The sequence below is a fragment of the Sebastes fasciatus genome, chromosome 8 (assembly GCF_043250625.1).
Source record: "Sebastes fasciatus isolate fSebFas1 chromosome 8, fSebFas1.pri, whole genome shotgun sequence".
NCBI classification, from domain to species: Eukaryota; Metazoa; Chordata; class Actinopteri; order Perciformes; family Sebastidae; genus Sebastes; species Sebastes fasciatus.
This window is the reverse complement of record NC_133802.1, coordinates 36100392-36121424: the sequence shown is the minus strand read 5'-3', so window position 1 is coordinate 36121424 and position 21033 is coordinate 36100392. Positions and strand designations below refer to the sequence as shown.

The window sequence follows — 21033 nt, the reverse complement described above, 5'->3', positions numbered from 1 at the left end:
AGTTCAGACAAATAGGTCCTTGTGAATCTCAGAGGGAGGGAGTGGATGAGACGCAGAGAGACAAAGGGGGAAAGAAAAGGATTTAGTGTAAAGTGATGTTTATCCAGCAGATTTGGCAGAACTGAAGGGTTCTGCTCTCTAATGATGCTTTTGGGAGACTTTTGTGTTAATGCTGTACTCACAAGAAAATCACCGATGGCACAGTATCTTGCACACGGACACTTCTTACTGCCCTCTTAATCACGATGGTTGACAAATCAATCTCCCGTCAAGGTCTACTGACTCATTTGTTTCGTAAAGTATGAATCATCCAACAAACTAAACTGAATGAAATGAGTTACAGGTGGCTCCTCTACGTATACAGTATATTATAATAAAAGCTTCTCCGTCTATGAAGCTGAAAGAGGAGCGTGGACCATCTCTCTTTACACTCTGATCACATTAATTAACTCGTCTTTCTGTGGTTCTGTGTGTAGCGTGACTGGTTCACATGGTCTGCCTTTATGCTGAAAGTTATCGTTCAAAAGTTAGAAAGTTTCTCCGTGCTGTGAAGCAGCATTCATCTGCAGTGGAAAGCCTGAAACTGAAAGTTTCAGTCTGAAGGGCATGTTCAATCGGTTTTCTTTGTGGGTTTAATTAATACGGTTTACATTCTGAGTGACTCACGGCAATCTTTTGTTTTTAGATCGACCGGCTTATCGCAGCGAAGGGTCACAGACCTGCAGAGCTCTGAGAGGAGAAAACATTTCTCTAACCCTGGAAACATTTAGCATTTTGCAAAGAGCGAATACAAAGAAACCTGAGGAGAGATTAACAATCCACCAAAATCTACTTCTGAAAACATTTGAAGTGAGAAACAGGCGATGATGCTTCCGCTGAATCTGGTTTCATTTTACAACTAGATCATCTAGTTTCACAGCTTGGTCCAAGTTTCGTGAGCCAGACGCGTCGTGCTGGACGGGCTCATTTGCATAAAAAACTGTTCTCCGTCTTTTCATTTTGAAAGAGCAACGGCCAATGAGGAAACTCCAACACTCGGCCGACCAATCATGTAACTCCATCCGTCACTCAGTCAGTGACAGACTTGTGAGTTTGTAGGGCTGACCCTCTGTGGTCCAGCCAAATAAAAAGAAGGGTGGATGTGAAAAGAGGATGTGAATAAATGAACTTCAGGTCTGTTCCTAAGAGTACAACGCCTCATTTATTTGAGTCAAACAGAAAACGTAAAATGCATCTCTGTCCGTGCAACGGGAAACAACAGTTGGGCCACAAATGTTTGGAAAAGCAATTATAGAATATTTCATAAACTGGATTGTGGCCGTTGTAAAAAAAAAAAAAATACATACAGCTGTTCGTTCCTTCAAAAAAAAAAAACATTCATCATTAATAGGAATCTTTATTCTTCATCATAAATAAGGGGATCATTTCACCAACATCCATAAAGCGAGTACGAATAATCTGGCTTCATTTATTCATTTAAATTATAATTTTAGACTGTATTTTATTTTGGTAGAGTTATTGCAAGGCTGCGTGAGTCAAATGAAAAAAGGGCTTGGTAGAAAAACTGTTCATATATTCTGAATATAAACTATTGCAAACGATCATATTAAAACTTCTTGAGGACAATTTGTGGTTTGTGATTTTGGGCTATGTAAATAAAACCTGACGTGCGTGATGGCCTCCAGAAGGTGTACCAAAGTGTGCGCGTCTGAAGGCCTTTACACACACGTGATTAATGCACACGTTGATATTTTGAAACTGCTGTTTTTGTAACGAGTACTTTCAGACAGAACGCAAATATTACACTGCGGGAATCAACAAGGCATCAACCAACCGTGTTTTGTAGAACGGTCATATTGAAAACAACAACCGAGAGTTATGAGTAAAACAAACAACACAGAGTCTAAGACAGCAAACTTGATTACTCATTTCAACCTCCACAACGGCAGCACAGACCAGATCCACTCCTTCCGTTCTCAGCCTTCACAACATACACGCGTAACTTTTTACCAGAGGGAACTCAAATTCACTCACAGCATGTCGCTAAAAGGAAACTAAAGTAGCTTCCAGTAGTTTAGTATACAACAGTTTATGCCAGACAGTCGGCCAGACGCTGCTGTGGGTCGACTGGATCCCGGTAGTCGGTCTTCTGCCTGCACACATCTGTTCAAACCTTTTATTGAAGTGTTGCAACTGGTACAGATTTGCATCGCTGCAGGAGAGTATTTTGCAGTTTTGTGTTGTCTATTCGTCACGTCCCCGGTGTATAAAGGCCTTAAGAGTCCTACCGATGGTGTCACACTGTTGCACTCATCAACAGGTGGCGGTAACATGCTAAGATATGAAGCAATGCGCCAGTTAAAAAGAAGAAGACTTCTAGCCAGTAAACATGGATATAAACAATGCTGGATTCAAAATATGGCTTTGCGAATGTTTAATGAGGAATGAAATGCACTTGACAGGTTTGTTAGACCTCAAGGACACACGCAGTAACACTGAATTTGTTTGTGTACGAGGAAACTCCACAGGGAAGCTTTTAAATCAGCGGTGCTGCTGCTCTACAGATACTCACGAGTCACTGACTGATCCAGAATTCAAGCTGTGTGCAGCTAAAGTCAGTTCCAAGTAATGACGCTATTCTTACTGATTGTTTTCCACCATAATTAGTTTTTGCCACTCAGCTTGTGATCTTCTTCTCGTGCAATGTTAATCTCCTCCTGAGATAAGAAAAAGAAATATAATCACTATTAGATGAATTGCAAAATCTTGACCTTAAAGCTCTCAATTATAACACGCACCAGCACATTTAGCAATTCATTATCTACGACAGATCATTAACTGCATTCATTAATTACAATATCATTGTTGCATGCAAATAAAGGTGAGAGGTGATGAAGAAGAAATGGAGAAAAGGATGCAATCAAAGAGGGGGGGGGGGGCTAAACAGAGAATGGAGGCTGTGTGGTAAAACAAGCTGCAAAAGTACAAAGAGAAAGAATTGAATTATTTTGGTATTTGACGTGACATGAAATATGAATAAAGTGATCTGGCAGAAAGCTGGAGAGTCTCAGTGAAACAGACAGAAAGAATAGACTAGAGTTGAGGAGGACATCCAGTAGAGTAGGAGTGTGACCATTCATCTACTACATCCATTTATTGATTTACATTAATAGGTACTCTGCTAGTCGTCCTTCACGGGAGACCCATATCGACATAAAATCGGTTGTATGGATATTAACGATTTGCACCTTGTATTTCAAGACAACAAACATATGAAAGTGTTTTTTATCACTTGTATTAGTAATGAAATGTTAAACGTTACTCCGGTTCACTCTCCAGACATGCAGCAGCTTGCCAGCTCCGCCCTCTGCAGCGCGAGCACGCATCCATGGCGTGCACGCAGACGAACAGAGCACCGGACTCCTGGCTCTCTGACCCGGTAGTGGCGTGAAGGGAGACGGCGTTGGTCTGCGTGAGCTGCCGGCGATGAGATGTAGAGGAGCCGGTCGGCAGAGTTTCAGGCGCTATCAATCCACTTGACGAGGGCGGCTTCAACCACGGGAGCTTTCCCCGTGCGCTGTCGTTGTTTCATTCAGAGAAAAAGACTTTCCTTTCCCCGTCATGATATCGATGTGCACGCAGCATCAGCCTCCCGTATCCAGCCGGAGAGCAGACGGTCACGGGAGTAAAGTAGAAAACTAAACAGAAACTCAACTAACGTTAGTCTAACAGAGTTTTAAAATGTTTTTACAGATGTTTTCATGTATGAATATTTTTTGGCAAAGAAAGTTAGTGTATTTATATCAAATCATTGAGTCGTACCGTACCGTACCGTACCGTAACGTACCGTACCGTACCGTATCATAACGTATCGTACCGTACCGTACCGTACCGTAACGTAACGTATCGTACCGTACCGTACCGTACCGTACCGTAACGTATTGTACCGTACCGTACCGTACCGTAACGTATCGTACCGTACCGTACCGTACCGTACCGTAACGTAACGTATCGTACCGTACCGTAACGTACCGTACCGTAACGTATCGTATCGTATCGTACCGTAACGTATCGTAGCGTAGCGTATCGTACCATATCGTATCGTATGGTATGGTATCATACCGTATGGTATGGTATGGTATGGTATGGTATGGTATGGTATCGCACCGTACCGTACCGTATCGTAACGTATCGTACCGTACCGTAACGTAGCGTAGCGTAGCGTATTGTACCATATCGTATGGTATGGTATGGTATGGTATGGTATGGTATGGTATGGTAGCGTACCGTACCGTACCGTATCGTAACGTATCGTACCGTACCGTAGCGTATCGTAGTGTATCGTATCGTATCGCTCTAGATGAGCCAAATACCCTCCTTGAATGGTATCAGAACAATGGAAATGGTGTGGTATCGTTGTAAAGACGTATGGTTACACCCCGACAGTCGAGGGGATTTGTCTGGTTTATCTCTCTTCATATCTTTGTTGGTGTTTATAAGAGAGACAGAAGTGTGTTTTTTTTTTCCTGTATATGAGAGCTGCAGAATAATCCCATTCACATCAGTCATTTTGGAAACAGAACTAGTGAACCGAGTGTTTCCCTCTTTGGTTCGTGATGTTATCTGTCTCAGGTGAAAACCAGATGATTCCTGGTCTGCTTAGTTAAAGGTGAAAACCAGATGATTCCTGGTCTGCTTAGTTAAAGGTGAAAACCAGATGATTCCTGGTCTGCTTAGTTAAAGGTGAAAACCAGATGATTCCTGGTCTGCTTAGTTAAAGGTGAAAACCAGATGATTCCTGGTCTGCTTTGTTAAAGGTGAAACAATGAAATGTCAATAAAATGCAGGAAAGAGTCACCAGAGTGTGAAGAGTCCCATGCAGCAGAGTCTGGTGCTCTTATGGAGCTTTTCCTTTGTGTTCCTGACAGGAAGAAACACCTGAGAAGGGAAATGATGGCAAATAGAGAAGTAGAATGAAAGTGTCCCATCACAAGTTGGCTTGGTTAAATGTGCTAGCTCTAGATGTTGAGGATGGTTTGGTGTCTGGCGTTAGGGGAGCTGCAGGCAGTGTGCTGGTATTAGATGAGATGTCTCAGTGTTTATATGAGGACAAGTAGTCAGAAGAGAATTAGAGAGAGAGAGCTGAGGAATGATCTGGCAGGAGGGAGGAAACAAAGTGAGAGAGGCATCAGAAACACTGTAAAGCCTCTTTAATGGACGGATGAATATGTCATGCTTCTTTTGGAGACTGTGGGATTGTTTAAATGCAGACAGACAGTGAACGCTGACAGGACCGGGTCAGACAGATCAGGGTGTTTCAGCTGCACTTCAGGAATGTTAGTAATATGCCCTGAGGGGGAGACATACGGCAAAACTGTAACTACGTTACTAACTGAGCCGCAGCATCAGAGACGTCCTCTTCTGTTTCAAACTCATCCTGTAACTACGTTACTAACTGAGCCGCAGCATCAGAGACGTCCTCTTCTGTTTCAAACTCATCCTGTAACTACGTTACTAACTGAGCCGCAGCATCAGAGACGTCCTCTTCTGTTTCAAACTCATCCTGTAACTACGTTACTAACTGAGCCGCAGCATCAGAGACGTCCTTCTTCTGTTTCCTGGCTCAAAGAGACATTGATGCTGGATATTGATTTGTTTCTGTCCTCTTTGCTTCTGTATTTCTCTTCTTTGTGAGGCGACTGTCTTCAGAAACACCTTCATTATCTTCTGCGTGAATACTTTAACATTATTATTTTCCTTTAACCCTTCCAGAGTTGTTTCAGGAGACGTGTGAAGTAAACAGGTCATTCCTACAGTATCTCATCTTTAGAACATCCAGCGTGGAGCTGCCCGGAGGTTGCCCTCTTTCTGCCCTCTTTGAAACTAAATTGAAGAGACATTTGGAAATACACGTCCTATACCTTTCTGTAACAGGACGGTACGAGAATGTCTCTCTGTTGGAATGAATGTACACACGGCGTGTTACCGACTGAATCTTCTGTTTGCTCAGGGCCCGCCTCTCTGTCCTTTCCTCTCTAGTCCTGCCCTCTTTATTGTTCCCTCTCTTCTCTGCTGCCAGGAGCCTTGAACTCATAATTATAATGCAAGTATACTCTCACTGAATGAAGACGGAGAATGAAAGGAAGGGAACAGGAACAGGGTTGAACATCGGGAGACAGCTAATGTCAACAGAGATAGAGAGCTAAAGAGAAAGAGATATTGATCTGGAGAGACAGAAGGACAAGAGAGACCTAGAGAGACTCATGGAGAGAGAAGACAAGATATACGGAAGAGAGAAGGAAGGGAGGAACAGAAGAGAGAAGGAAGGGAGGAACGGAAGAGAGAAGGAAGGGAGGAACGGAAGAGAGAAGGAAGGGAGGAACGGAAGAGAGAAGGAAGGGAGGAATGGAAGAGAGAGAGAGCACGACTTTCAACAAGGTATTTTTTGTGTTTTCCTACAAATGTCCAGCAACACGTGATGCACGTGTCAATTTCCACTCCAGTCTTTTCAAAATAAAACTACTTAGTTAGGTTTAGGAAAAAGATTGACTTGGTTTAGGCAACAAAACTATTACGTTTTAGGAAAAGATGGAGGTTTGGGTTGAAATCAGTACGGACGCTACGTGACTAATAAATCAACTTTGACTTGTGCCGGTCTCCAGGGTTAGGGTTAGGGTTAGGTTAGGGTTAGGGTTAGGTTAGGGTTAGGGTTAGGTACCCTCCTGGGATAAGGGTTAGGGTTAGGGTTAGGGTTAGGGTTAGGGTTAGGGTTAGGGTTAGGTACCCTCCTGGGATAAAGGGTTAGGGTTAGGGTTAGGGTTAGGTTAGGGTTAGGGTTAGGTTAGGGTTAGGGTTAGGTACCCTCCTGGGATAAAGGGTTAGGGTTAGGTTAGGGTTAGGGTTAGGTTAGGGTTAGGTACCCTCCTGGGATAAAGGGTTAGGGTTAGGGTTAGGGTTAGGGTTAGGTTAGGGTTAGGGTTAGGTTAGGGGTTAGGGGTTAGGATTAGGGGTTAGGGTTAGGTTAGGGTTAGGTACCCTCCTGGGATAAAGGGTTAGGGTTAGGTTAGGGTTAGGGTTAGGGTTAGGGTTAGGTTAGGGTTAGGTACCCTCCTGGGATAAAGGGTTAGGTTAGGGTTAGGGTTAGGGTTAGGTACCCTCCTGGGATAAAGGGTTAGGGTTAGGTTAGGGTTAGGGTTAGGTTAGGGTTAGGGTTAGGTTAGGGTTAGGGTTAGGTTAGGGTTAGGGTTAGGGTTAGGGTTAGGTTAGGGGTTAGGATTAGGGGTTAGGGTTAGGTTAGGGTTAGGTACCCTCCTGGGATAAAGGGTTAGGGTTAGGTTAGGTTTAGGGTTAGGTTAGGGTTAGGTACCCTCCTGGGATAAAGGGTTAGGTTAGGGTTAGGTTTAGGGTTAGGGTTAGGGTTAGGTACCCTCCTGGGATAAAGGGTTAGGGTTAGGTTAGGGTTAGGGTTAGGTTAGGGTTAGGGTTAGGTACCCTCCTGGGATCAAGTGTTAGGGTTAGGTTAGGGTTAGGGGTTAGGTTTAGGGTTAGGGTTAGGTTAGGGTTAGGTTAGGGTTAGGGTTAGGTTAGGGTTAGGTTAGGGTTAGGTTAGGGTTAGGTACCCTCCTGGGATAAAGTCTGGTGTTTTTTGACCACCCCGACCTCCTCCCTTTGTGGCGTTTGCATATTTACATACAAATTGATTTTGTTCTGACCATCACGAAAAAATGTGAAATTTGTGTCTTTAAACACGAAACATTCATTCATCATTCATCATTCATCCATTCAGTCATCATTCATCCATTCATCATTCATCCATTCATCATTCATTCATTCATCTTCAACCACTTATCCTTTGTCAGGTCGCGGGGGGGGCAACGGCTCCACATACTTTCAATACTTTAAAGGTTGTGACTAGTTCATGAAGGGCTGTGTGACGGGGCTGAAGAGGATAAAGGAGGGAATAAAGGTGGAGAAGAAAGGTAGGAGATGAGGAGAGAGGGATGAAGAATAGGATGCAAATAGACAGAGAGATTGAAAGAAGCTGAAATGTGTTCAAAGACTGAGGGGGGGGGGGATAGAGAGAAAGAGGAGGAGGAAAGAGATGAAGAAAAAGGGAGAGTAGACAGGATGGGAAGATGCAGAGGAGGAGGAAAAGAGGGAACAGTATAAAAGGAGGAATAGAGAGAGGAGCTGAGAAAGAGATGGAGATGAAAGGGTCCATGTGGTCCGTGACGTTACTTTAGTTGAACACAGACTGATTGACCTGCATCTGAACATTTCTCTGCATTCATATGATGAAACTGTGTTTCTGGTTTGACGGTTGAACGTGACGTCCGTCCCACGCTGCCCCGTTCAGAGCTGATAACTGATCAGTGTGCAGCTGCTTCAGTGTTCTCTGTCTCTTTGCTTTGGTCACGTAGTCTTAGATTTTTATTTGAGGCGTACAGTATCATAAAAGTATTGAAGAGATCTTAAATTGAGCTTCCTGAAAGCTGCAGAGGAGAAAACCAACAGACAAAGGCAGGAAGGATGAGAGGAATCTGAGAGAGTTGAGGGCGTGCAGACGGATAACAAGTAAAGAAGTACAAGTTAGAGGAAGGTAATGAGAGGGGATGAAAGGAGAGAAGAGAGAAAGACACAGATGTTGAGATGCAAAGGGAATAGAGGAGTGAAAAGAGATAAAAGAAGGAAGACAGGAGGTGTTGGGGAACGGTGAACGGTGAACGGGGAACGGGGAACGGGGAACGGGGAACGGGGAACGGGGAACGGTGAACGCCATCTGAAACGGGAGAAAAGAGGACATGAGGAGGAGACGGAGAGAAAGGATGAAAGAAAGAAGGGATGTTTGGGGGAGAAAAGGGAAAGAGCCTGAGGCCAAACTGAATGTGTGTGGGGGGGGTGCAATGCGTTTTTGTAAAGTTTGATGGAGAGCAGCTGAAGCAGAAAAGCTGAAGCAGAAAGAGGCAAAACTGTGCAGTTCCATAACTTTTTGTCTGTCAGTCCAAAGCCAGATTAATAAAGTATTAGGGATAATTATACCTCTAAACCATCATCATGTTGTTCTGGCTTTACACTCCAACTATGAACGCAGGTACAGATACGTTCTCAGAGTCACTCTGAGCTGCACGCCTCACTACATTACAGAACAACCACCTCAGACTGTAGCCTGGTATGACAGGCTCATGTCTGTTTTACCATTGGAGAGATATTATTATTATTAGTATTAGTATTATTAGTATTATTATTATTATGATGTGTTCAGAGGAGGTCTTGATGTGTCTGTAAGTGCCTGGAGCCCAACAGTAATACATCTTGTACCTGAGGACTGGTCAGGAGTTAGAAGTATGGGAGTAACAAATAGAAGTTGTTAAATTCACCAAGTTATGACAATTGATGATGCTCAGATGTGTTCTTGTTTTTTCAAATGTATTTATTTATTTATTTATTTATGTATGTATTTATTTATTTCATTTGGAGTGTGTGTATCTGGGTGTGTTGTTGTTCTGTGGTTTCCGGTATGTTTTGTCTCAGTTGTAAGTCATTGCTAACACGTGAAGACGTAAACTCCTTCAGACTGTTTCCTCTAACTACAGACTGTATGGGACTATTATCTGCACTCATTATGAAGACTAGAGGATGTAGATGAACACCGCCGGTCATGTTGCATGTTAACAATGTCCTCAGTCCTCCTGCTGCACGCTGCTCTGGACAAAAGATCTCATTCTAAACCAGCACCTTTAGCAGCAGCACCTCACAGAGACTCCCTGTACAGTGTCTCTGGGTTTGTGATGCAGACTAAAGACTGTAGACTGGACTCGGCTGCAGACTGTAGACTGTAGACTGGACTCGGCTGCAGACTGTAGACTGCAGACTGCAGACTGGACTCGGCTGCAGACTGTAGACTGCAGACTGGACTCGGCTGCAGACTGTAGACTGCAGACTGCAGACTGGACTCGGCTGCAGACTGTAGACTGCAGACTGCAGACTGGACTCGGCTGCAGACTGTAGACTGCAGACTGCAGACTGGACTCGGCTGCAGACTGGACTCGACTGTAGACTGCAGACTGGACTCGGCTGTAGACTGCAGACTGCAGACTGGACTCGGCTGCAGACTGCAGACTGCACTCGGCTGCAGACTAAAGGCTGCAGACTGTAGACTGGACTCGGCTGCAGACTGTAGACTGCAGACTGGACTCGGCTGCAGACTGTAGACTGGACTCGGCTGCAGGCTGCAGACTGTAGACTGGACTCGGCTGCAGACTGTAGACTGTAGACTGGACTCGGCTGCAGACTGTAGACTGCAGACTGGACTCAGCTGCAGACTGTAGACTGCAGACTGCACTCGGCTGCAGACTAAAGGCTGCAGACTGTAGACTGGACTCAGCTGCAGACTGTAGACTGCAGACTGGACTCGGCTGCAGACTGTAGACTGCAGACTGCACTCGGCTGCAGACTAAAGGCTGCAGACTGTAGACTGCAGACTGTAGACTGGACTCGGCTGCAGACTGTAGACTGCAGACTGTAGACTGCACCCGGCTGCAGACTAAAGGCTGCAGACTGTAGACTGGACTCGGCTGCAGACTGTAGACTGCAGACTGGACTTGGCTGCAGACTGTAGACTGCAGACTGGACTCGGCTGCAGACTGTAGACTGCAGACTGCAGACTGGACTTGGCTGCAGACTGTAGACTGCACTCGGCTGCAGACTAAAGGCTGCAGACTGTAGACTGGACTCGGCTGTAGACTGTAGACTGCAGACTGTAGACTGGACTCGGCTGCAGACTGTAGACTGCAGACTGGACTTGGCTGCAGACTGTAGACTGCACTCGGCTGCAGACTAAAGGCTGCAGACTGTAGACTGCAGACTGGACTTGGCTGCAGACTGTAGACTGCACTCGGCTGCAGACTAAAGGCTGCAGACTGCAGACTGGACTTGGCTGCAGACTGTAGACTGCACTCGGCTGCAGACTAAAGGCTGCAGACTGTAGACTGGACTCGGCTGCAGACGCTTGCTGAAGGTGTTAAATGTGTGTGTGAGCTCCAGTAAAAAGAGCTGCCTGTCTCTGAACGTTGTGTTTCTGTGTCTTTGTCTCTCCTCAGATACACCAAGATGAAAACGGCCACCAACATCTACATCTTCAACCTGGCTCTGGCAGACTCTCTGTTCCTCGCCACGTTACCGTTCCAGGTAGGAACACTCCTTTTGATATGATTTGAAAGAAAACATGATCATCATTTGAGTCATGTATTGCCTTGTTGGTTATCTTTCAGTGTTACTGGCCAGTATATTGTCTGGTCACTGATCACTTCAGAGCTTCTACACACATTATGACATAGTGACCACTTAAAGAAGACCCGTGTTCCAGCTCTGACAGCGCGGGGCTGCTTTACCCTCCTGGTCCCATTTCAACTTTAAACTGTGTAGTTGAGATCAAAGTGAAGGCAGAGTTGAAGTCAGGATGTAGGATCACACACACACACACACACACACACACACACACACACACACACACACACACACACACACATACACACACACACACACGCACAAACATACGTATATGTTGTTTTAAATGATAAGAAAGAGAAATGCTTGTGTGATTCAGATGTTGCTCTTTCCCAGCATCTGGATGTTCTCAGGTCTTTATTAGTCACTGGTTGGTTGTGTGGCCGTTTCAGGCTTCACTGCTCTGATGTGCTTCCACATCATTGAATCATTCACCGTCCAAAGTCGCATTAAGAGGAGACGGAGTCCTCTGTTCTGCCTGCAGCTCAATTTCTCTGTTCGTTCTTTGATTTGCGGATGTCTCCAGGGCACCGACGTGTTCCTGGGCTTCTGGCCGTTTGGGAACGCTCTGTGCAAGGTGGTGGTGTCCATCGACTACTACATCATGTTCACCAGCATCTTCACCCTGACGGTGATGAGTATGGACCGGTACGTGGCCGTCTGCCACCCCGTCAAAGCGCTGGACATGAGGACTCCTCACAAGGCCAAGGTAAAAAACCTTTACATGTTGTCTATTCAAACCTTCACACCGCCTTCCTTGTCCCTGAAACCATCGCACAGTCTCTTCAGCTCACGAGTCCTCTGACTGACTCTGGACTGACTGGACCGTCTCTGTGTCAAATGATTGATTTCTTCAGTAAGAGGTTGTGTAAGAAGCGGGATAATGTCCAGCTAGCGGCTCATTGTTGTGAAAGAATCCCCTTGTTGGGGTTGATATCACAGCAATGACCGACTCGCTGTTCATTATCCTGTATCTTACTCAGCAAGGTCAAAAGAAAACAAACTACTTATTATTGTAATTAGAAAAGTTAGTAGTATTTAGATTTGATTTTTTTTACTGGTGAATTTGAATGTTGACCATAGACTCACTGCACTCATACGGAACTTTGTTCTTCTCACGTCGATAGTCACGTTAGACATCCGGGCTATCAGGTGATCCATCTGAAGTTATTGAAAACAATCAGATGTAATGTACCATCATGTGTTCAGGTGGTGAATATCTGTGTGTGGGTGTTGGCTTCGGCCTTTGGTGTTCCGGCCATGGTCCTGGGAGATGTGGAGGAGGAGCAAGAGCATGACAGTGAGTAATTCACGCACACACACACACACACAGACAGATGTATATTTACCTGTATGCAGGTGTGCATGTACTGGCCTGTGCATACTGTATACACATGCATGAACCGTCACCACATCAACAACAACAAACAGCCTTATAGCACACATCACCTCACACACTGGACCTCATGTCACTGTCATCCTGTGGATTCATTTCAATGTCTAATTCATATGCAGAACCGTGCACGGCTGTGTTACAGCTGTGTTACAGTGCACGGCTGTGTTACAGCTGTGTTACAGCGCACGGCTGTGTCACAGTGCACGGCTGTGATACAGTGAACGGCTGTGTTACCGTGCACGGCTGTGTTACAGTGAACGGCTGTGTTACCGTGCACGGCTGTGTTACAGTGCACGGCTGTGTTACCGTGCACGGCTGTGTTACAGTGCACGGTTGTGTTACAGTGCACGGCTGTGTTACAGTGAACGGCTGTGTTACCGCGCACGGCTGTGTTACAGTGCACGGCTGTGTTACAGCTGTGTTACCGTGCACGGCTGTGTTACAGTGCACGGCTGTGTTACAGCTGTGTTACCGTGCACGGCTGTGTTACAGTGCACGGCTGTGTTACAGTGCACGGCTGTGTTACAGTGCACGGCTGTGTTACAGTGAACGGCTGTGTTACCGTGCACGGCTGTGTTACAGTGCACGGCTGTGTTACCGTGCACGGCTGTGTTACAGTGAACGGCTGTGTTACCGTGCACGGCTGTGTTACCGTGCACGGCTGTGTTACAGTGAACGGCTGTGTTACCGTGCACGGCTGTGTTACAGTGCACGGCTGTGTTACAGTGCACGGCTGTGTTACAGTGAACGGCTGTGTTACCGTGCACGGCTGTGTTACAGTGCACGGCTGTGTTACCGTGCACGGCTGTGTTACAGTGAACGGCTGTGTTACCGTGCACGGCTGTGTTACCGTGCACGGCTGTGTTACAGTGAACGGCTGTGTTACCGTGCACGGCTGTGTTACAGTGCACGGCTGTGTTACCGTGCACGGCTGTGTTACAGTGCACGGTTGTGTTACAGTGCACGGCTGTGTTACAGTGAACGGCTGTGTTACCGTGCACGGCTGTGTTACCGTGCACGGCTGTGTTACCGTGCACGGCTGTGATACAGTGAACGGCTGTGTTACAGTGAACGGCTGTGTTACAGTGAACGGCTGTGTTACAGTGCACGGCTGTGTTACAGTGAACGGCTGTGTTACCGTGCACGGCTGTGATACAGTGAACGGCTGTGTTACAGTGAACGGCTGTGTTACAGTGAACGGCTGTGTTACCGTGCACGGCTGTGTTACCGTGCACGGCTGTGATACAGTGAACGGCTGTGTTACAGTGAACGGCTGTGTTACAGTGAACGGCTGTGTTACCGTGCACGGCTGTGTTACCGTGCACGGCTGTGTTACGGTGCAGCACAGCCTCTACATATAGATTGAAGCTGTATTTCCAGCGGTTGCTTTGGGAGGAGTGATGTGAGTGAATCATTAATAAATGTTGTTGCTGTCCCAGTGTTTATAGCTTTTATTGCACAGCATCTGACTAACAGGCCAGTGCACGTTGTCATTGTCGTGCGATGCCTCTTTTCCTCGTTTCCTTTAGTAGTACTAGTGCAGAGCTCTCAAGCCGGCTGCCTGCGACGTGACACATGACGCTCCACACGGTGCTTCATGTTCTGAACTTTCACACAGCAGGTGCATGTTTCTATCTTCCAGAATAGAAAGTGATCTCTTCATCTCCTTTGTTTCAACCAATCAGCAGAGGTGATGTCGACAGGCCAATGAGATGATGAGATGACAGCATGAATCACTAGCTGTTGTGTTTTGATTATTAAAAGCTAAATGACTTTGAGTCGGTCCAGTTGAAGTTAAGCACAGGTTTAAACCGGTTTAAAACTGCCACCGTAATACGGGAGTTTCAGTCCAAACGTTATTGAGAAGCGGTTTAGTTTTGTAGGAGACGGGGTTGAGCATTCAGACGTGCACGCCTTTTCCAACATGATGCATGTGGTGTGTCATTTGAACCTTCCTGTGCTGATGTATACAATGAAGGTTTTGTTGAGCTTTGAGCCGAAGCTGCAGGATCTAATATAAGAATCAATTCATTCATTTATGAATTAATAAAACTCTGAATCTATTTTTCTCAGCCATAAATGATCATCATATGGAGACCATGCTAAGAAAACATTTGATCAATGATGAATCAGACTTCAGATGCAGCTTGTTAGAGAAACACTCGTCACGATGTCCCCGTAAAGATCTCAGAGGGTATCGGATCTTATCAAAGTTACACGCAGCGATGACATCATATCAGTATTTATTGATCCTATAAATAAGTTGCTTTAACCGGCCTCTGGGTTTTACTCTGTACATTATGCCCGTCGTTGTTTCCTCCCCTAGTGAGTAAAAGGAAAGATGAGACAGGTATATAAATAACTCTGTGGACCTGCAGCTCCCACAGAACAGCTGTGATCCCACAGAACAGCTGTATTAGTAAACCCAAAGTTTCAGTTGGTTTTCTGTTACTGATTATTGAACAGAATAATCACAGTCTCTCCGTTCATCTCCGTCTCTTTGATACCTGATCACACCTGATGGAGAACAGCAGCTCCATTCTCTCTGTGAAATACACTCATCTCATTCCTCTTCTTATAGCTGCTCATCAGCTCCTGCTGAGTGGATCCAGCTGGGTCCTCCTCCAGTGTTTCAGAGTCGTGCGTTTGCCTTGTAGGGTCGTGTGAGAGCGATGATGAGCATTTTGTGTGATCTGATCGTGCCGGCAGCTTCAGATATCGTGACGCGCTGCACGAGTTCACAGCTCGCAGATGGCAGCTCTTCTCCTAAAAAGGCCAAACAGCTCCAAGAAGTCTGCTCAGTTTCTACGCTAACAGGTGCACAAAGGCTTCCATATGACCTCCAAGGGGCAATATACATGTTTATACAAAGCCAGAGCAGAAGATGACCAAAACATGTCATCAGTAGTTCAACAGGGTTGTTAATTCATACTTTGTTTTGAGCAGCTGCTGAGATTTCTGGATTATAAAACTACATTTATAGCATCTATTCCCACCGCCGCTTTAACACGCTGCCTGTTCAGCTCGCTACTCATTTGTGTTATGACAGAGTGACCTCACTGTTTATGACATGTTTAGTTTAATGATCTAATCTATGTCACTGTTGTTGTTAAGCAAGCATAATGCATTCTCTTTTATGAATACAAATGATGAGTATAAGTATGATGAAGGTCATCTAGATGTCCAGGTTTAAATGTAAACTTATAGATGACGAGGTTATAAACGTAGTCTCAAGGCCATGTAAATGAACTGGACTTCATTGTATGGCAGATACATGTCAAATATATTATTAATATATCATATATCATTTAAACTACCAAATCAATCCTTACAAGGTTATCTGGTATGCATTGACATCTCACAACGTTGGCAGATCTAAGCCCATCCTTTTTCCAATGCTACCAGACAGTCGTGTCATTACAGTAATGAGTCCCTATATCTGATAAGAGTCATCACAGATGTTCAATTGTCTGCACAAGAGTTCTGAAATCGATATTTGACAGTATACTTATGCAGGGCTTTTGTATTTAATGCATTAAACACATATTTATTGAACAGATCTTGTGTTTGGGAGGCTGAGCTGTTTCACTCACGAGTACACATTGGAACATCCTTCACCAAATATTAAATCAAGAGACTCATTTCATCACCAAACAGTCTGCAGTCTGCTGTCGTCTCTCCCTCTCGCTGTCTAGTTCTCACTCTCCCTCAGTATCGGTCTGCGTTAGATGTTCTTCACTCCCTTTCTACCCCATACCACCCTCTCAAAGCCTCTCTCTCTCTCTCTCTCTCTCTATATATATATATATATATATACATCTATATCTTAACTTCTTCACTCAGACCTGTGATTTGATTCTGGGTTCATCAGACCTGCAGGAGCTCATCACTGCTTGTATTTCCTGCAGCTGTAGCTTTCCTCTTGACCAGCAAGCCAAACAGCCTCCGACTGCAGCTTTAGTGCACAACGCTGCTGCCAGACTGCCAACACGCTCCGAGAGACGACATCTTGTTTTTCCAATCCTTTCTGCTCTTCCCTGCCGGCCTGTCAATGGTAGAATTGATTTGGCTGCTGGTTTTTAAAGGTTTGCACGGTCGGGCTTTGGCCTGTCTGTTGGATTGATTTCCCCTCTGAGAACCTCCGTCACTGAACTCCAGCCTTACAAAGACATCTCATCTTCAGACTCTTATTCCTACTCTCTCTCTCTTTCTGTGTAATGTTGATCAGTTTGATAATTACTGCACATAGAATGTGAATATGGAAGATGTACTGGTGGGGCAGAAAGAATAATAATGTGTTATATTAATGTTAGCGTTAAACATAAAGAAAAGAATGGGTGATTTCCCACATGTCCACACAGCCCGGCTGTAATCAGGACCACTTTGCAGTTAAATGGAGTAATATGTTGTAGCTAGCAGGGGAATGGGAGGTCTAGTGGTTCCATATTGATCCAGTCTTCGCCTGCAGCTACGTTCTAATCCTACAATCATTTTTATTAGTCTACTCTACAGCTGAGCTTCATCTCTGCTCTCCTGCCGACTCCATTCATCTCTGCTTGACTTCTTCTGTTACTTCTTCTATCTTTTCCTTTCTCCTTCCTCTCTCCCTTTATCTCATTCCTTCTTTTCACTTTATTCCTTTCTCCTTCATTTCATTTTCATCTTATTGTCATCCCCTTCACGCCATTCGGATTCTCATGTGAGACATTTTCATCTCTATCTCCTCCTCATTTCTCTCACTTCGTCTGCTTCATTTCATCCTGAACTCGTTCATCTCCTTATTTATTTCTCATTTCATTCATATCTTATTGTCATCTGCTTCATTTGATTTGTTTTCCATTCTCAACTCATTTATGTCATTATCAGTTTCTCCATCGTCCTCTTCAGTCTCTACTTTCATTTCATTCTCATCCTCATCTTCATCTCATTCTCAGCTCCTTCATTTCATTTTCATTTATTAGTCATCACATGTTTTAACCTTCACATCTCATCCTCTTGTCCCTTCATTCTTTGTCCAACCTACAAAACCACTCACTTTAAGGTTCAGGCAACAAAACCTCTTAGGTTTAGGAATAATGTCACGTTAGGGCTTAAAATAAGTAAACTAAGTCAAATACTTAGTAAACAACGTAACACAACTCCAGAGAACACATACACTAAAAAACACATTTACATCGTCACAAATGTCCCTAAGCTAACTCGCAAAACAACAACAACGGTCTCCTGGTTAAAGGTCTGCTGTCTGTTGGACACATCCACCCACCAGCCCCCCACCCGCCCCCCATGAGCGCTCTCTCACGCTTTTTATTCTACATCTCTACCTCTTACTGTAGCAGATATACGCCGATGCATTTATATTGCAGTCAGTACAGGATGATCACAAATGACACGGAAATCCCAGAAGTTATTCTTATTGCACGCTAAATGTGCATTTCTTCTTGTTGCCACACCTCTCTGCATCTTCTCTCCATTATTCTAATAGTTCACCTTCACTCTACTTCCATCTTTTCTCCTCTATCAGCTTTATTTGTTCCTCCCACGTCTCCTCCTCTCTGCTTCCATATCCAACCTGCCACGCCCTGCAGCTGTTTGTTGCTCGTCTGCGTCCTCACGTGACCGCTAGCTGAACAACTAATTGACATTCAGGGATAATAAAGGTTCACCCTACTCCACTTCTATTCCTCTTCCTGTCTCCTCTAAACAAACAGAGCGGCTTCATAACCCGACAGCTGCAGGGAAAGTCACGGCACGCCGCTCTCAGTAATTGGGGTCAAAAGTCTTGCCCAAGGACACAGTGGCAGGGAGGAGGCTCTAATCAGCAGCCACCCTGCTGGCACTAATAGATGCTCTGACTAATCCATCCAAAAGACTCGTAGGGAATGTGCCAAAGTGTGCTTCTGTATTGCTCCAACACACACTGAGCTCGGTTACGTTTCAATTTGAAGGTTTGAATCTCTCTTTTTTCAACCACAGGCGCCAGGAAAAAATATTGGTATTGTATGTTTCTGCAAACTCCGGATACGTCAGAGAAACGACGTAGTACGAGCAACGCACAGAGCACGTATATCAAGGGACAGTTAGTGAAAGCTACTTGGTTTAATAATGAGTAAAGGTTTTTAGGTAACGCTACGTAGCAAAGTCCTGTAAGGGCAGCTGTTATTGAGTTATTGAGTTATGCTAGTTACATCGTTATTTTAATAAAAACCATGATCTTTTTCCTCATTTGAACCAGGAGTTTTGTTGCCTAAACCTAATTGATTGTTTCATAACGTTAACCAAGTGACATTGTGCGTTTCTGCAAGCGTGGTACAACGCTGATATGAAGCATATTCATGAACCGTATTGTTGGTTCAACATTCAACGTATCCCGTGGTTTGCAGAAATGTAAAATGCCAACATTTATCTGACGACTGGGTTGCTTTTCTGATTGGAGTAATCTTTTCAAATGCTTAAAATGACCTTTATTTCTGTTTTCCTCACATGTACTATGTGAGTTGTGACTCGCCAGTGAACAGCAGAGACGGATGTGATGTGATGTCGGTATGTTGGTAGACATGGGAGACAACAGTTTGCTTTCTCCTACCAACAGTCAACTTTCTGTTATTTAACTGTGACTGCAATCTTTAAGAGATGGCAGATCAAAAAACCCAAATGAATGAAAAAAGCCACATGCCAGAAAAAGACAACTGAGGATTATTTGTTTCACTGTTCAGTTTGTGGGACTTGTTGCTTTACCCTCGTCTAACATCCACAGCTACATTTCAGTCCAAAAGGAGAATGATGGCTGAAAGATGGTGTCAATAGTAAAGATGTGTTTGCCTAAACCTAATTGATCGTTTCACAATGTTAACCATCTGCAGTGAAGTTTGATATAACTTAAAAGGAAGCATGGATTAAAAAGAAACACAAACCAAAGTAATGAAAGAAATACTTAACAATGATAAATATGCACCACCAGAAAAGCCAAACAAATGATTACTATAATAATTATTACAATCAAAAACAGAATCTCCTGCTCAGACTCGCCGCTGGACGGCGTTATAGTCCACTTCCTCTGTCCCAACTGATTTGGACCAGTATTGTAAATGCACAACCAAAGGAGGCCGTATGGATCAGACGAGGGATGATACGGTATATGATATGATATGATATGATAATGCAGAGTGTCGTCGGAGGAGAGGAAATGAGCAGAGTGATAAACAAACAAGATGCACCATCATGAACAATCTCAACCAAACAAGGAGACGGATCACCGTTCAGTCAATGCAAACACTGTTTATGTACTGATGTAAAGTCCTGGATTATAATGTAATCTAGCTCTTAATATGATGCAGTGGAATAACAAACCGTAGCAGCGTTCCCACTCTCATTACATGTCAGTGTTCATGTTGTCCTGTATTCTATTTGCTGTTATTTTTACTGCAGTATGTAAACGGTATCCAATGTTATTATAAAATGAAATAGATATGCTAATAATATGTCATTATAACAATATATAATTAACACAGCCATGCCTCATCATCTATGATGGTGTGATATAACTTTTATGAGCTAGTTATTGTAAAAGCAGTGAGGTAATGTGTCACATACCATTACTCTGCTGATGATGTGTTTTAATGGGATGTTGGCATATAAGATTTAGAGTCACATACAGTACTTCCACCCATGTAATGAATCACTTCTGTTTCTTTATTTAGCTCTTATTTTACTTTGTTTCCCAGCACAGTATTATCATTATGGGATGTCATGATGCCTCCTGTGCAGCATACTTATTACATCATTCACTTCAGTAAAATAATGTGCTATTTCTTTGCTATTATATGAAAGAAGAAATATACGCTTCACCACCCAGTCAAAGAAACTATTACTTATATACAGTTACATAATAGGATTGTTTTTCTACTTGTATCGTCCATTTGACCATAACCCAAGTTCTTACTCATATTTTGACTCATGTTACATTTTATTAAATCCAACTTTCTTGTGACTTAAACCACAAAAACACAAATCCATGCAGCAGGGAAATGTTTAAGCTTTATTTGAAGTTTGGTCAGATTGCAGTATCAGGTTTGTAGGTACGTTTCATCCTGGCCAAAGTTAGATCTCTTATGTGACTTTAGGCTGTGTCGTCTTTCTGATTACCTATTTTCACATTTTCTTGACTTGAAAAATGATCTTTTAATTTAACAAACATCAGATGTGTGATTCACGGAGCAATTCAAACAGGATCCAAGAAATATTTATCTCTCTCCGTTGACTACCGTGCATATTCTTTTACGAAATAAGGTCCCATGGTGGTCCACGGGAAGGGGCGGGACTTCACCTCTCTTTACAATGGTGTATGTGGCAAT

The 21033-nt window shown here is 44.1% G+C and overlaps 1 protein-coding gene and 1 long non-coding RNA gene across 2 annotated transcripts in view; both read left to right on the top strand.

Moving 5' to 3' along the window:
• LOC141773339 (uncharacterized) overlaps positions 1 to 21033 on the top strand; it is a 267664-nt gene that overhangs the window by 139099 nt on the left and 107532 nt on the right. The gene's annotated exons all lie outside the window — the stretch shown is intronic.
• Positions 1 to 21033, top strand: part of oprl1 (opiate receptor-like 1) — a 99107-nt gene that overhangs the window by 63622 nt on the left and 14452 nt on the right. The window contains exons 3-5 of the mRNA XM_074645245.1: positions 11100 to 11187; positions 11813 to 11995; positions 12496 to 12586. Of these exons, the coding sequence (XP_074501346.1) occupies positions 11100 to 11187; positions 11813 to 11995; positions 12496 to 12586 (362 nt within the window). The remainder of the gene's footprint in view (positions 1 to 11099; positions 11188 to 11812; positions 11996 to 12495; positions 12587 to 21033) is intronic.